Genomic DNA, 13154 nt, shown 5'->3' with positions numbered 1-13154 from the left:
TGCACACATCAACCTGTACAAAATGGGATTCCTCTTAATAACAAAAAAGGGGTGGGGGGAAATCCCAAACTGTGTCTCATGTGAGATTAAGTCTGAAGACCATCTTATCTATTTAGGAAAGTGATAATTGGAGAGAGAGAGAAAGCACAGTAGCTTATGCAGAGATGCTAATAAGGAATGGAAATGTGCAAAAATGAATTGCATTGGCCATAAATTGGTGACTTTTCTTTGGAGTCGTTCTTCTAGCCCTTTAAGATTGATGAGATGAACAATGACAATAGGCATTCAGAGCCTGTGGGGGGAAAAATTCCTAGCAAAGAGAATTGCTAGATTTTGCAAGGCAAGAGACCTGCCTGATCCATTCGGCTTATAACTGACACAACCCTTATCGGCAATTAATTTTGGAAGGGGAAGGCCACTTTCAGGAGTGAGAAGATAATCCTGTTTCTACACATTTTCTCCCTAATGCGGTGACGGACCCAACCATCAGCTGGCTGGGGGTTTCCTGTTGCTGATTCCTAAGCCATTTTGAGGAGTACCAGCTTGAACCTTCTGCGTGTAAAAATCCATGAAGAGCCACTGATAGAGACACAGGTTAAATCAAATTAAGGTGATACATGCTATTTACTGTCTGTGAAGTCATTGGCGCTTTCTGAGCTTGGCGTTTTTGCTGCAGCATGTTTCATTACCAAATGAAGGGAAGGGAATGTTTTTTTTCTCTGTTTATATACAAGCAGTGAACAATACCCAGTCAAGAAACTACCACGTTAGACTAACAAACAGTAAGGTAAGGTAAAGGTAAAGGTTCCCCCGCACATGCGTGCTAGTCGTTTCCGACTCTAGGGGCCGGTGCTCATCTCCGTTTCAAAGCCGAAAAGCCAGCGCTTGTCCGAGGACGTCTCCGTGGTCCTGTGGCCGGCATGACTAGACGCCAAAGGCGCACGGAACGCTGTTACCTTCCCACCGGAGTGGTCCCTATTTTTCTACTTGCATTTTTACGTGCTTTCGAACTGCTAGGTTGGCAGAAGCTGGGACGAGTAACAGGCGCTCACTCTGTTACGCGGCACTCGGGATTCGACCCGCCAAACTGCCGACCTTCTGGTCGACAAGCTCAGCGTCCTAACCCACTGAGCAAACAGTAAACAGTAAACAGTACTGTTTACAAACAGTAAACAGCAGACTAATTAAGGAACCGCCAAGAATACTCCCATCAACACTGACAGGGCAAGGGTCTTATCTAAAAACAGAAAGCAAAGCCCACTCCCTTCTAGCACTGGTGATGTGACCTAGTTGGGTCATGAAACATCTGGAAAAGAACTAAGGATCCCACGGTCCTCCTCCTCTTCCTCCCTCCTCCCTTCTAGCACTGAAGATGTTACCCAGCTGGGTCAAGAAACATCTGCAAGGAAACCACCAAGCTCAGGGAGCACCAAGGATCCCACAGTCCTTCTCTTCTTCCTCCTCCATTCTATAAATCCCATTCCCTTCTAGCACTGATGATGTTAACTAGTCGGGTCATGAGAGCACCAAGGATCCCACAGTTCAACCCTGAGCTACCAACATTCTCTTCTATCAGTTTACTGTCTCTATTATCATTCATTTTCAGCAAAGCCATTTGCTTGCAGTTAAGGAAGGTGTATCGTCTACATACGTCTGATTCAAATCTGCATCTTGGGCTGCCGGAACGTGTGCGGACCAGGAAAGGTGGTTTGATGGAGAGTTGTTCTGGTTTGTCACCAGATAGCTGCAGGGGACGTGTATACTCAGAGATCACAAACGGGCCTCGGGAGGGACTTTCATGACCTGCACGGAAAAAGCAACCACATCATTGAATGTCACATTGGTTGTCCTGCAGCAACGGTAGCTGAATAGGCTATCAAAATATCAAATGTAGGAACAACCTTGGATGATTCTGAAATAATAGACACCATCTTTCTCATTTTTTGCAATGTTTGCCTTTTTTTTTTTAGAAACCAACTGGATTAACCCAGAATTGGGCAACAGCCAAACTTAATAAAACTTTGAAAAAAACAAAACAAAGTATGGCTCAAAGTCTCCTCCTCCTCCTCCTCTTCTTCTTCCTCCTCCTCTTCTTCTTCCTCCTCTTCCTCCTCTTCCTCCTCCTCTTCTTCTTCCTCCTCCTCCTCCTCCTCTTCTTCTTCTTCTTCTTCTTCTTCTTCTTCTTCTTCTTCTTCTTCTTCTTCTTCTTCTTCTTCTTCTTCTTCTTCTTCCTCTTCTTCTTCTTCTTCCTCCTCCTCCTCCTCCTCCTCCTCTTCTTCTTCTTCTTCTTCTTCTTCTTCTTCTTCTTCTTCTTCTTCTTCTTCTTCTTCTTCTTCCTCCTCCTCCTCCTCCTCCTCCTCCTTTCTGGCACTGTTGATGTTACCTAGTTGGGTCATGAAATGTCTCCAAGAAAACCACCAAGCTCAGAGAATCCCAGGTGTGCCCCAGTTGAACCCTGAGCTACAAATATTCTCTTCTGTCAATAAGCCAAACTATTCCTTTTTCTTTCATTTTTTTTAACGCTCTTGTGAATATGACCCTAAATATAACCCAATTCTATCAAAACTACGATTAAAAATAATTAATGAACATTCCTGAGGGAACAAGGTGCGATATAAAAGCGAGAAGAAGCCATGTGGAACTCAGAAGTGGTCACGCAAAAATCTGGAAGACGGCTGAGCAAAATCCAAGCCAACAGCTCAAAGAACAAGCCGCTCATGGATACAAGAAGAAGAAAAAGCAACGTGAAAGGAAAAAGCTTCCGGTGTGACAGAGTTAATTTAAAGGTCTCCAAACACAAATTAACCGCTGGCACTTAAAGAGCATTTGTGCAAGCCGATTCATATCAGTATCGATCCATACGTTTATGAGCTCCGCTAGATCCTTGAATAAATGCATCTCACTGGCCTCCGTATTTAATTACAGCAATTGCCCAGGTTAAAACAAGGTTGAGCCTCCCAACCTGCACTCAGTAGATTCATCTGGGTTTTCATCTGAAAGCCGATCAACGTATCCAGATGTGCAATTCAGAATTCTAAACCAGCCTTGCTGACTTTAAGAGGATTCCCAGGATTCCCCATCCAGCCTGCTGTTTAGTTGTTTCTTTAGACTGAATTTGGCATGCTTGTTTACCTATCAAGTCTTCCCAAGGATCTGGGATAGGCAGATGGTGTTAAAAGTCTTGCTGCAGGATGTAAGCTGTTCCAGCTAAAGTTGCCTTTTGCAATTGATTGATTGTCAATGCCGGTGGTATTCAAGGTGGTCAAACGTGGCGCTTTTATGACTTGTGGACTTCCACTCCCAGAATTCCTCAGCCAGGCATGCTGGCTGAGGAATTCTGGGAGCTGAAGTCCACAAGTCATAAAAGAGCCAAGTTTGAAGACCCCTGGGTGAGTAGGATGAGTGGAAGCTTAATAATTCAAGTCCTAGCCAACAATCACTGAGATAGCCTCTAAAATTATAAGCAGTTCCAAGCAGTATGGTTATTATGGTGATTGTTTTTATTATGTATTAAAACTAATATGGTCAAGGATACTAAGAATTGTAAGATAAGCATAATGGCAGTGATAGACAAGATTGCAAAAACCTGGCTGAAACATTCATCACCTGCGTAAAAAATATAAGTTGCCTAGAAACAACCTTTTCTCTAGGAGATCACATTTAAAAGAACTGTAACTATCAAACTGTCACAAATAATCTTATTAAAATAATCCCAGGCAACTGTAGCCACGCAATTTCGATATGACTCTTAAAAATGATTCAGACACATGTCATGTTTTACCTTTCCGAAATCTCTTGTTCCTCTCTGTTGCATGAAAGCTAGTAGTTCTGTTTTTAGTCCCACGGTCTGTCACTTCCTTACATCAAACAGAGATCAACAAGAAGAGAAGTTCTACAACCTGAATTCCACCCAGGTTTCCAGGGGAAGACAAAAATGAGTCTCCTAACTGGATAAAGTGGATTTAACTTGGTGTCTACAAGTCATAACAGGACAGACTTTACAAAACATTCTATAAGTTACCTGACGGGCAATTTTAGAAATTTGAGGACAATTGCACAACTGAGAACTTCCATTTCTCCATTTCCTTGGAGACAAGCTGGAGAAGATCCTGCTGATGACCACCACTTACTTTTCACCTTTGTTACAGCACGGGGGGGGGGGGGGACAACTGACTGACGTACAAATATCGACTCTCTCTATCCTCTAAACAATACCAGCCGGGCTGCCCCAGAGGCGTTCTTGCCAATACAAATTATGTTGGAACCTGCCATTTTGTTCTGCCACAAGGTATTCTCCATTTTTGTTTTAACTAAAAGGATACTTAGACAATATTTAGAAAGGTAAAGTGTCCTCCTGGGATCAGATGTCTTGATGTAACGGTATATGGGAATGACCAGAGGGAGCAGTCAGATAAGGGACTGCTTAGCCCTCATCTGGATAATGGGTAAGGTAAGAGGCTCAGAAGGGGCCCTAGTTTCTTAGGCTGTAAAGAGATGGCTGTAATGGCATGTGGGAGAGACCTTGGGAGACAGGGAGAAGTTATGCTGCCTAGGGCAGGGCTGTCACACTGGCGGCCTGCGGGGCGGATGCGTCACACACACGCCACACACCCCCTGGCTCCGCAAGGGCAAAAAAATCATGATACGTCAGGATACGTCACGTGACACAACCGAGTTGGACACCTGTGGCCTAGGGGATGAACAGATAAGAGACAGCATAGCCCAGAGCAACATAACAGGTAGAGAAAGAGGCTTAGAAGGGACCCTTCCCAACTTCTCAAGCTTGTAAAGCATACGGCTATGATGGTATGTGGGAAAGACCTTGGGAGACAGGGCCAAGAGACGCTGCCTAGGGAATGGTCAGATAAGAGATCACGTAGCCCACGACTGCAAAATGGGTGGAGAAAAAGGCTCGGAAGGGACACTCCTTAAGTTTTTCATCCTGTAAAGGAGATGGCTGTAACAGTATGTGGGAAAGATCTACGGAGACAAGGAGAAGAGCTGCTGCTTAGGAGATGAACAGATAAGAGACAGCCCAGCCCAGAGTAGCATAACTGGCAGAGCAAGAGGTTCAGAAGGGACCCTCCCTAATTTCTCAGTCTATAAAGGAGACAGTGGTAGATTTGTACTATCAAAATTGTAGGATTATATCAATATAGCCTTGCAATGAAATAGAATTAGCTCAATTAGTCATGTTTCTTGCCTTCTGCCTGGTAAGGCTGACCCCACTCTTCCTTCTTACCTTGGCCCAAAGAGGCGGAAATTCCGTTCATCAACTGGGCTAAAGATTTGCTAGGAGAGCCAGGAAGAGCTGAGGAGGAGGCCAACGGGTTAGTGCCTAGAAGATCGAACTTCCCAGCTTGTTGCCGAAACTTTTCCAGTTCCTTGGACAGGAGGTTGAATTGCTCACTCTGCGTCCGACATTTCTCTTCGAGCTCACAGACTTTGGCCTGGGCAAACGGAGAGGAGAAAAGAGCTGCAAGGCTTGCCAAAGGGCAAACGTACGCTGAGATAGCAAAGGATCACTATGTTTCCTGTCTCTGCCCTGAAAAAAAAAGTGTAACTTCCCTATCCAAATTCTTCCCAGAAACAATCCGTACAGACAAATGGAATAGGCAAACATGGCAATCTCTGATTATGGCCCGGTTTGAAATATTCAGTGGCCCTCTGTTACTATTGGTGGGAACATGCAGGTTTGAAGCCTAGCAGAGTTGTGTCAGAAGTTTAGAATGTAGAATAATAGGGTTGGAAGGGACTTTGGAGGTCTTCTAGTCCAACCCCTACTCAACCAGGAAACCCTCTAACATTCTGAACAAATGGCTGTCCAGTCTCTTCTTAAAAACCTCCAGTGATGGAGCACCCACAATTTGTCGTAATTTACATTAATTTATCCAGCTAATTATAGGACATAGAATAACAGAGTTGGAAGGGACTTTGGAGGTCTTCTAGTCCAACCCCCTGCTGAAGCAGCAAATCCTATACCATTTCAGACAAATGGCTGTCCAGTCTCTTCTGGAAAACCTCAAGAGATGGAGCGCCCACAACTTCTGGAGGGAAGCCCTTCCATTAATTGTTCTCATTGTCAGGAAATTTCTCCTTAATTCTAGGTTGCTTCTCTTTGTTAAGCTTCCAATTGTTACTTCTTGTCCTGCCCTCGGGTGCTTTGGAGAATAGTTCAACCCCCTCTTTTCTGTGACAGACCCTCAAGTACTGGAAGACCGCTATCATATCATCCCCAATTCTTCATTAGACTGGACATACCTAGTTCCCTCAATCATTCATTGTATGGTTGAGCCTCAGGGCCCCTTATTTTCTTTGTTGCTCTTTCTAAGACTAAACTGTTTTCTCAAGTTGTTGGTTGAACCACACTGGCCTTGAAAAAGACCACAACTTCCCCAGGTAAAGGTAAAGGTTCCCCCGCACATGCATGCTAGTCGTTTCCGACTCTAGGGGCCGGTGGTCATCTCCGTTTCAAAGCCGAAGAGCCAGCGCTTGTCCGATGACGTCTCCGTGGTCATGTGGCCGGCATGACTAGACGCCAAAGGCGCACGGAACGCTGTTACCTTCCCACCGGAGTGGTCCCTATTTTTCTACTTGCATTTTTACGTGCTTTCGAACTTCTAGGTTGGCAGAAGCTGGGACGAGTAACAGGCGCTCACTCTGCTACGCGGCACTTGGGATTCGACCCGCCAAACTGCCGACCTTCTGATCGACAAGCTCAGTGTCCTAACCCACTGGCTAATCTCCATGAAGATCCAACTATTGTTCCACAGGATCTCAGATGGGACAAAAGTGAAGTGCCAGAAAAAAGCATGGCCTGGAAGCTCAGCCTGGTCACTGCTATCATCTCAGCCTTTGCTACACATGGACTGAATGTGCTAGAAATGGCTGAAAGCATCCTCCATCAATGGTGGGTGAATGGCAGTCCCCAAACCATTCTGGTATGATTACTACACCTAAAACTAGGTCAAAAGGTTCTCCGCACCCTTCCATCACCTATCTAGATTGAGCCCTGGCAATTTCAGGAAGTGTCCTATCCATGTTCTAACCAGGCCTGGCATTCCTAAACGTCTTTCAAGGTTAGCCAAGGGCATCTTAGAGTTGCCGCCTGCTCAGGCATCACTACGAAGCTCTGCAGCCAAATTTAAGATCCTTCCAGAATCTCTTCCGGCTAGGACCAAGATCATCTACTGTAAATTCAGACAAACTCCACAGACAGTCATGAGAAGCTTTCCATTTTGCATGGAGAAAAGTTTTGCACAGTTCTGCCGAGGAATACTCTTCGGATTAGTGGCCAGCCAGCAGTAGATGGTCTCCAGGAGTTGTTACACACTGAGCATTTTTGGCCTGGAGGTTTATTGGTTGAAGGATCTCCTGTTTGCTTGGCCATCCAACCAAGCCATGCGCCAGTATTCACATCAAGCAATTCAGCATGCTTTTTTTTTTTGGAGGGGGGTGGAAAACAATTGTATTTATGGTTCCATGCAAAGGGGGGGCCAAAGGCATCTGGGAGGGAAGGGCAATCTGGCAGTGGTTGGGTAGAAGAAAACCCAGAGATGATTTTCCCCTCCTCCCTCCCTCTCCCCTCCATCTAAAAATACCTGCATACTGTCCAAAGTGATCTGGATGAGAAGCAAAGCAATACATAGAAGGGAGGAAAAAACAAAGACACAGGATGGGGAAAAAATGTTGTGTGTTAAAAGAAAGATTTACAAAAAACCAAAACAGCCAAAACAACAGACACATCCATCATGTTTGGTACTCTACAAAGCAATACACATATTGTCTGTACTACAGCTCTGAAAATGTTTCAGATCTTCTGGAATTGTTCCCTCCCTCCCTCCCTCCCTCTTTCTTTCTTTCTTTCTTTCTTTCTTTCTTTCTTTCTTTCTTTCTTTCTTTCTTTCTTTCTTTCTTTCTTTCTTTCTTTTTCTTTTTCTTTCTTTCTTTCTTTCTTTCTTTCTTTCTTTTCTTTCTTTCTTTCTTTCTCTCTCTCTCTCTCTCTCTCTTTCTCTTTCTTTTTTCTTCCTTCCTCCCTTCCTTCAATTTAGGTGCTGCCCATCTAGCTGACAAGTTTTCAAAGCATCTCGGGAAGAAGAGTTTGGACAAGATCTGGGAACATCTCAAAGGCTTAATGTTCCCATCTGCTCGCCCAAATGAAGACCATCCTGTTATTTGAAACCAAGGCTGGAAAGAGACCCAGAGGAAAACGGCCATGATTTGCAAACCTGAGTCCTGATGGGTAGAAATGACAGCATCACCTTCCATGTACCCCCTTTTGCTAAAAAAAAAAAAAAGAAGTTTTCCTATGGGTAGAAGGAGTGCCTAGGCCACGTCCCTGAAGACTGGTCGGCTATCTGAATACCTCAAGAAGCACGGGAGGTGCCCTCATTGTCTTCTTCTATAAAAAAAGGCCAGCGAGATAGTTGAGGAGCTATCTGAGAAAACGGCAGCCATCCCACCCATTAGTAAATCAGCCTCAACGTGAAGGGAAAAAAAAAGTCCACTTTAGCAAGAACATTCATGGAGGGCAGAGGTAGTGGTTCCAAAAAAAACAACAACAACCCCAAAACCCACAGTTGGGTGGCCTTTTTTATTTTTTTTAATCCCATTTATATCCCGCCCTTCTACGAAGACTCAGGGCGGCTTACAATTTAAGCACAAATCAATTGTGCTTAGCAATAGCCTTCATTCTATGTATATGCCTGCTTATTAGGGCTTTCGCCCCCCCCCAAGCGGCATTATTACAAAGTCAGCTTATTGCCCCCCAACAATCTGGGTCCTCATTTTACCTACCTGGGAAGGATGGAAGGCTGAGTCAACCTTGAGCCTGGTGGGACTCGAACCTGCACTAATTGCAGGCAGCTGGTGTTACTTAAGGAGGCATTAGCCCACTGCTCCACCAAGATAGATAGATAGATAGATAGATAGATAGATAGATAGATAGATAGATAGATAGATAGATAGATAGATATGGATAGATAATAGCCATATGATGATAGATGATAGATGATAGATAGATAGATAGATAGATAGATAGACAGACAGATAGATACATATAGATGATAGATGAATGATATACATAGATGATAGATAGCAATAGCACTTAGATTTATACACCGCTTCACAGTGCTTTACAGCCCTCTCATAAGCAGTTTACAGAGTCAGCCTGTTGCCCCCAACAATCTGGGTCCTCATTTTACCTACCTCGGAAGGATGGAAGGCTGAGTCAACCTTGAGCCTGGTGGGACTCGAACCTGCACTAATGGCAGGCAGCTGGTATTACTTAAGGAGGCATTAGCCCACTCCTCCACCAAGGCCTTAACTGTGAGATCGAGGCCCCCAGCCACTTTTTCCATGAGTGACTGGTGAAAAAAGCTGAGCCATCAATTGTATGGCATGTATCCCAAAGGTGTTTTTTTTTCCCCCAAAAGGCAACTGGACTTTCTCGGTCTTTTTGTGTTTTTTTTTTCTTTGAAAAGGTTTCGCTTCTCATCCAGGAAGCTTCTTCAGTTCTGAAGTTTTACAGTTCTGAAGAAGCTTCTCGGATGAGAAACGAAACATTTTTTCAAAGACGAAAAAAACAAAACAAGAAAATCCAGTTGCCTTTTGGAAAAAAGCAGCTTTGGGATAACTGTGACCTGGATGACTGAGAATCTCCACATTTGACGGCATGGCATCCAGTGGTGGGATTCAGCCGGTTCGCACCACTTCGGCAGAACCGGAAGCTAATTTTTTTGTTGCCCAGGCCCGGAATGGACTTCTGGAAGTGGCATCCACGCAGAGAACCGCTTGTTCACCTATTTGAATCCCACCAATGATGGCATCCATCTTTGACTTTGTAACCTGCCTCCGGTCAGAGAATGCCGGCTGGTGGCCCCCAGGGGGAGGGCCTTCTCTGTGGGCGCCCCGGCTTTGTGGAATCAACTGCCGGTTGAGCTCCGGATGGCACCAGATCTTCGCTCCTTCCGGCGCGGGTTAAAGACCCATTTATTCGAACAAGCTGGCCTGGCCTGATGGGGAGTCAGGGTTTTAATGTTTGTATATTTTGATTGTTTTAATTTGGGCAATAATTTAATCCTTTTTTAACTTTTGTACTTTTGTATTTTTATTCATATGCCCTGTTCACCGCCCTGAGTCCTTCGGGAGAAGGGCGGTATAAAAATTCAATAAACTTAAACTTAAACCTGCTGAGCAGAAGAGTAGAGGCTATGAGGAAGATGCTCGTGTTGATGCTCCTTTGACTAGAACCTTATGCTTTTTGGCAGACGTTTTCCTGCTTTTTAGCGGAACTGCCTCTAAGAATCTTCCGTTTCACAGATTGCAAGTTGAACGGGGAAAGGCAAATGCTGGAATTTCACAATATCATCCAGCGGCGGCAAACGCAAGCTTTGAAACTAGTTTTCAGCAAGTAACATAAGATACTCCTGCTAGTACACTTACCAGGTGTGGTGGTGGGGGGGAACCATGCATCAAATGGAACCACACTGGGATATATTTTGGGGGCGGGGAGAAAACATCAATACGGTTGCTGATTTGGAATCTCGACGGGCCAATTATATAAAGACATCTGGGGGAAAAATTCAATAAGCTCTAAAGCAATGTCCAATCGGTCAGGACGTCAGAGAGGAAGGGAAGTGGCGGATGAAATTGGAATTGCAAAAAAGAAAAGAAAAAAGTCATTTAGCCTAATCAGAGACCTTTCCCTCTTGGGAATGACCTAATTTTCTTTTGCAAGCACCAAAAATGTCTGAGCCATTTGGACTTCTGTTGTGTGTGTGTTTTTTTTTTTTTTAAAAAAATCAATGTTAAAACATTTAACGGTAACAGAAAAACACACAAGAACGTTTTGCCGGTAAAGCTCTATCAATTTAAAACAACAACAACAACAACAACAACAACAACACATGTTTGCAGCAATTCAGAATCACCGATGCTGGTTCTAAACATGTAGATGCAACCAGAAATAAAATCAGAAGCTAACGCTGTTCGGATCAGCTGATTTCCCTGCCTCACTAGCAATAGAAAGATCATAAAATTCAGTCAGAATAGAGCTGGAAGGGACCTTGGAGGTCTTCTAGTCCAGCCCCCTGCTCAAGCAGGAGACCGTCTTCTTAAAAGCCTCCAGTGATGGAGCACCCACGACTTCTGGTGGCAAGTCGTTCCGCTGATTGATTGTTCTCCCTGTTAGGAAGTTTATCCTTTGTTCCAGATTGCTTCTCTCCTTGATCACTTTCCATCCATTGTTTTTTTGTCTTGCCCTCTGGTGCTTTGGAAAGTAAGTTGACCGTCTCTTGTTTGCCCTAATGCAGGGGTGTCAAACTCGCAATGTCACGTGACATGTTGTGACGGATCGCGATGTTTTTTCCAATGCCGGCAATGGGGTGGGTGTGGTTTTGGCATGACATATCTAGCCCGTGGGCCGGCAGCTTGACACCCCTGTCCTAGTGCATCTGTAGATTGAGCTCTGGTGGCGCAGTGGTTAGAATGGAGTACTGCAGGCTACTTCTGCTGATAGACGGCTGCCAGCAGTTTGGCAGTTCGATCTTGACCGGCTCAAGGTTGACTCAGCCTTCCATCCTTCCGAGGTCGGTAAAATGAGGACCCAGATGGTTGGGGGCAAGAGGCTGACTCTCTAAACAGCTTAGAGAGGGGTGTAAAGTGCTGTGAAGCGGCATATAAGTCTAAGCGCTATTCCTATTCCTATTATTTCTATTTCTATTTCTATTCTACTCTTCTATTCTATTGGCGTGGTGGTGCAGTGGTTAGAATGCAGTGCTTCAGGCCAATTCTGCTGACTGCCGACTGCCAGCAGTTTGATCCTGCAGTGATTCACTTAACAAGGGTAGCCAGAAAGGTTGTAAAATGGGGCAAGACTCACTTATCAAATGTCTCAGCAGCCGATGTTTTGGGCTCAGTTGTGGTTGTAAGTCGAGGACTATCTGTATTAAGGACAATTTCTTCACCCAGGCTTCATACCCATCCCGACAGATGCAAATATAAAAATGCACAGCCGTCAATGTGACGATCGCTTCCCAACAAGAGCAGGGGTCTCCAAACTCGGCGACTTTAAAACTTGTGGACTTCCAACTCCCAGAATTCCTCAGCCAGTCACGCTGGCTGAGGAATTCTGGGAGTTGAAGTCCACTGGGGTTGACGGTGCCAAGTTTGAAGACCCCTGAACTAGAGAGTCCGTGTTTGAATTGGCGATAGCAAACTGAACACCTTTCGCCACGTAAGCCAAAAGTTTCTACTCCGATTCAGCAGGTTAGACGTCGAAAGGGATGACAAGAAGTGTCTCTTTCTTACAACAGCTCAAGATCTTTCTTTCCACCTCAAAAGAAAGCCTCATTTTAATTCCTTCAATTCTTCTTCCGTTTGAACAATACTCTTTGGTTGCTTTTATCTCTTCCCCTTTGGGGTCTCTGTGTCCCTTCGGAACGGATTGGAAGCAAGCGGGACGATTTGGCACTTGATACCTTCTGATCGTTGTCAGGAGGATTAATGAAATTAATTTTGTTCAACGTTCTTTCTCACGGACCCACGTTGGAAAAATCTCAAAACACACACCATGCTCAAAGCGCTGGCCCTCTTTTCTTTTCGCTGGCCCGATCATCTAGCGCAGGGGTCCCAACCCCCGGTCCATGGACCGGTACCGGGCTACAGCATGCCAGCAACCGGTCCGCACCAACAAGCAAAGCCCCATCCGTGGGATGCAGGCAGCACACAAAACCACACCCCCTCCGGTCCGCGGAAAAACCTCTCTCCACGGAACTGGTCCCTGATACCCAAAAGGTTGGAGACCTCTGATCTAGCAGCTGATTAATTTAGCAACTGATTAATGCACGGGTAGCCCTTGACTTATGGCCGACATTTCTGTGGCGAAGCGAGAAATTGGTTCAGCGAGTGTTGCCCTACTTTATGACCTTTTCTGGCCACGTGGGTTAAGTGAATTGTGGCAGTTGTTCAGTTAGTAACGTGGCTGTTAAAGGAATCTGGCTTCCCCCATTGGTTGTTGCTTGTCAGAAAGTTGCAAAAGGGGATCGCGTGACGCACACACACACACACGGGATGCTGCGTCGTAAATATGAGCAGGCTGCCAAGGGCCTGAATTTCGATCACGTGACCACGGGGGATGCTGCAACGGTCGAAAG

At 45.1% G+C, this 13154-nt stretch overlaps 1 protein-coding gene across 1 annotated transcript in view; it reads right to left on the bottom strand.

Moving 5' to 3' along the window:
- Positions 1 to 13154, bottom strand: part of RIMBP2 (RIMS binding protein 2) — a gene marked incomplete at its 5' end in the record, with an annotated part of 40894 nt that overhangs the window by 27139 nt on the left and 601 nt on the right. The window contains 2 exons of the mRNA XM_083373414.1: positions 1652 to 1803; positions 5243 to 5450. Coding sequence (XP_083229540.1) covers positions 1652 to 1803; positions 5243 to 5450 — 360 coding nt within the window. The remainder of the gene's footprint in view (positions 1 to 1651; positions 1804 to 5242; positions 5451 to 13154) is intronic.

The sequence above is a fragment of the Vipera ursinii genome (genome assembly GCF_947247035.1).
Source record: "Vipera ursinii genome assembly, chromosome: 14".
Lineage (NCBI taxonomy): Eukaryota > Metazoa > Chordata > Lepidosauria > Squamata > Viperidae > Vipera > Vipera ursinii.
The sequence above is the reverse complement of the archived record's forward strand: the minus strand, read 5'-3'. Positions and strand labels throughout refer to the sequence as shown.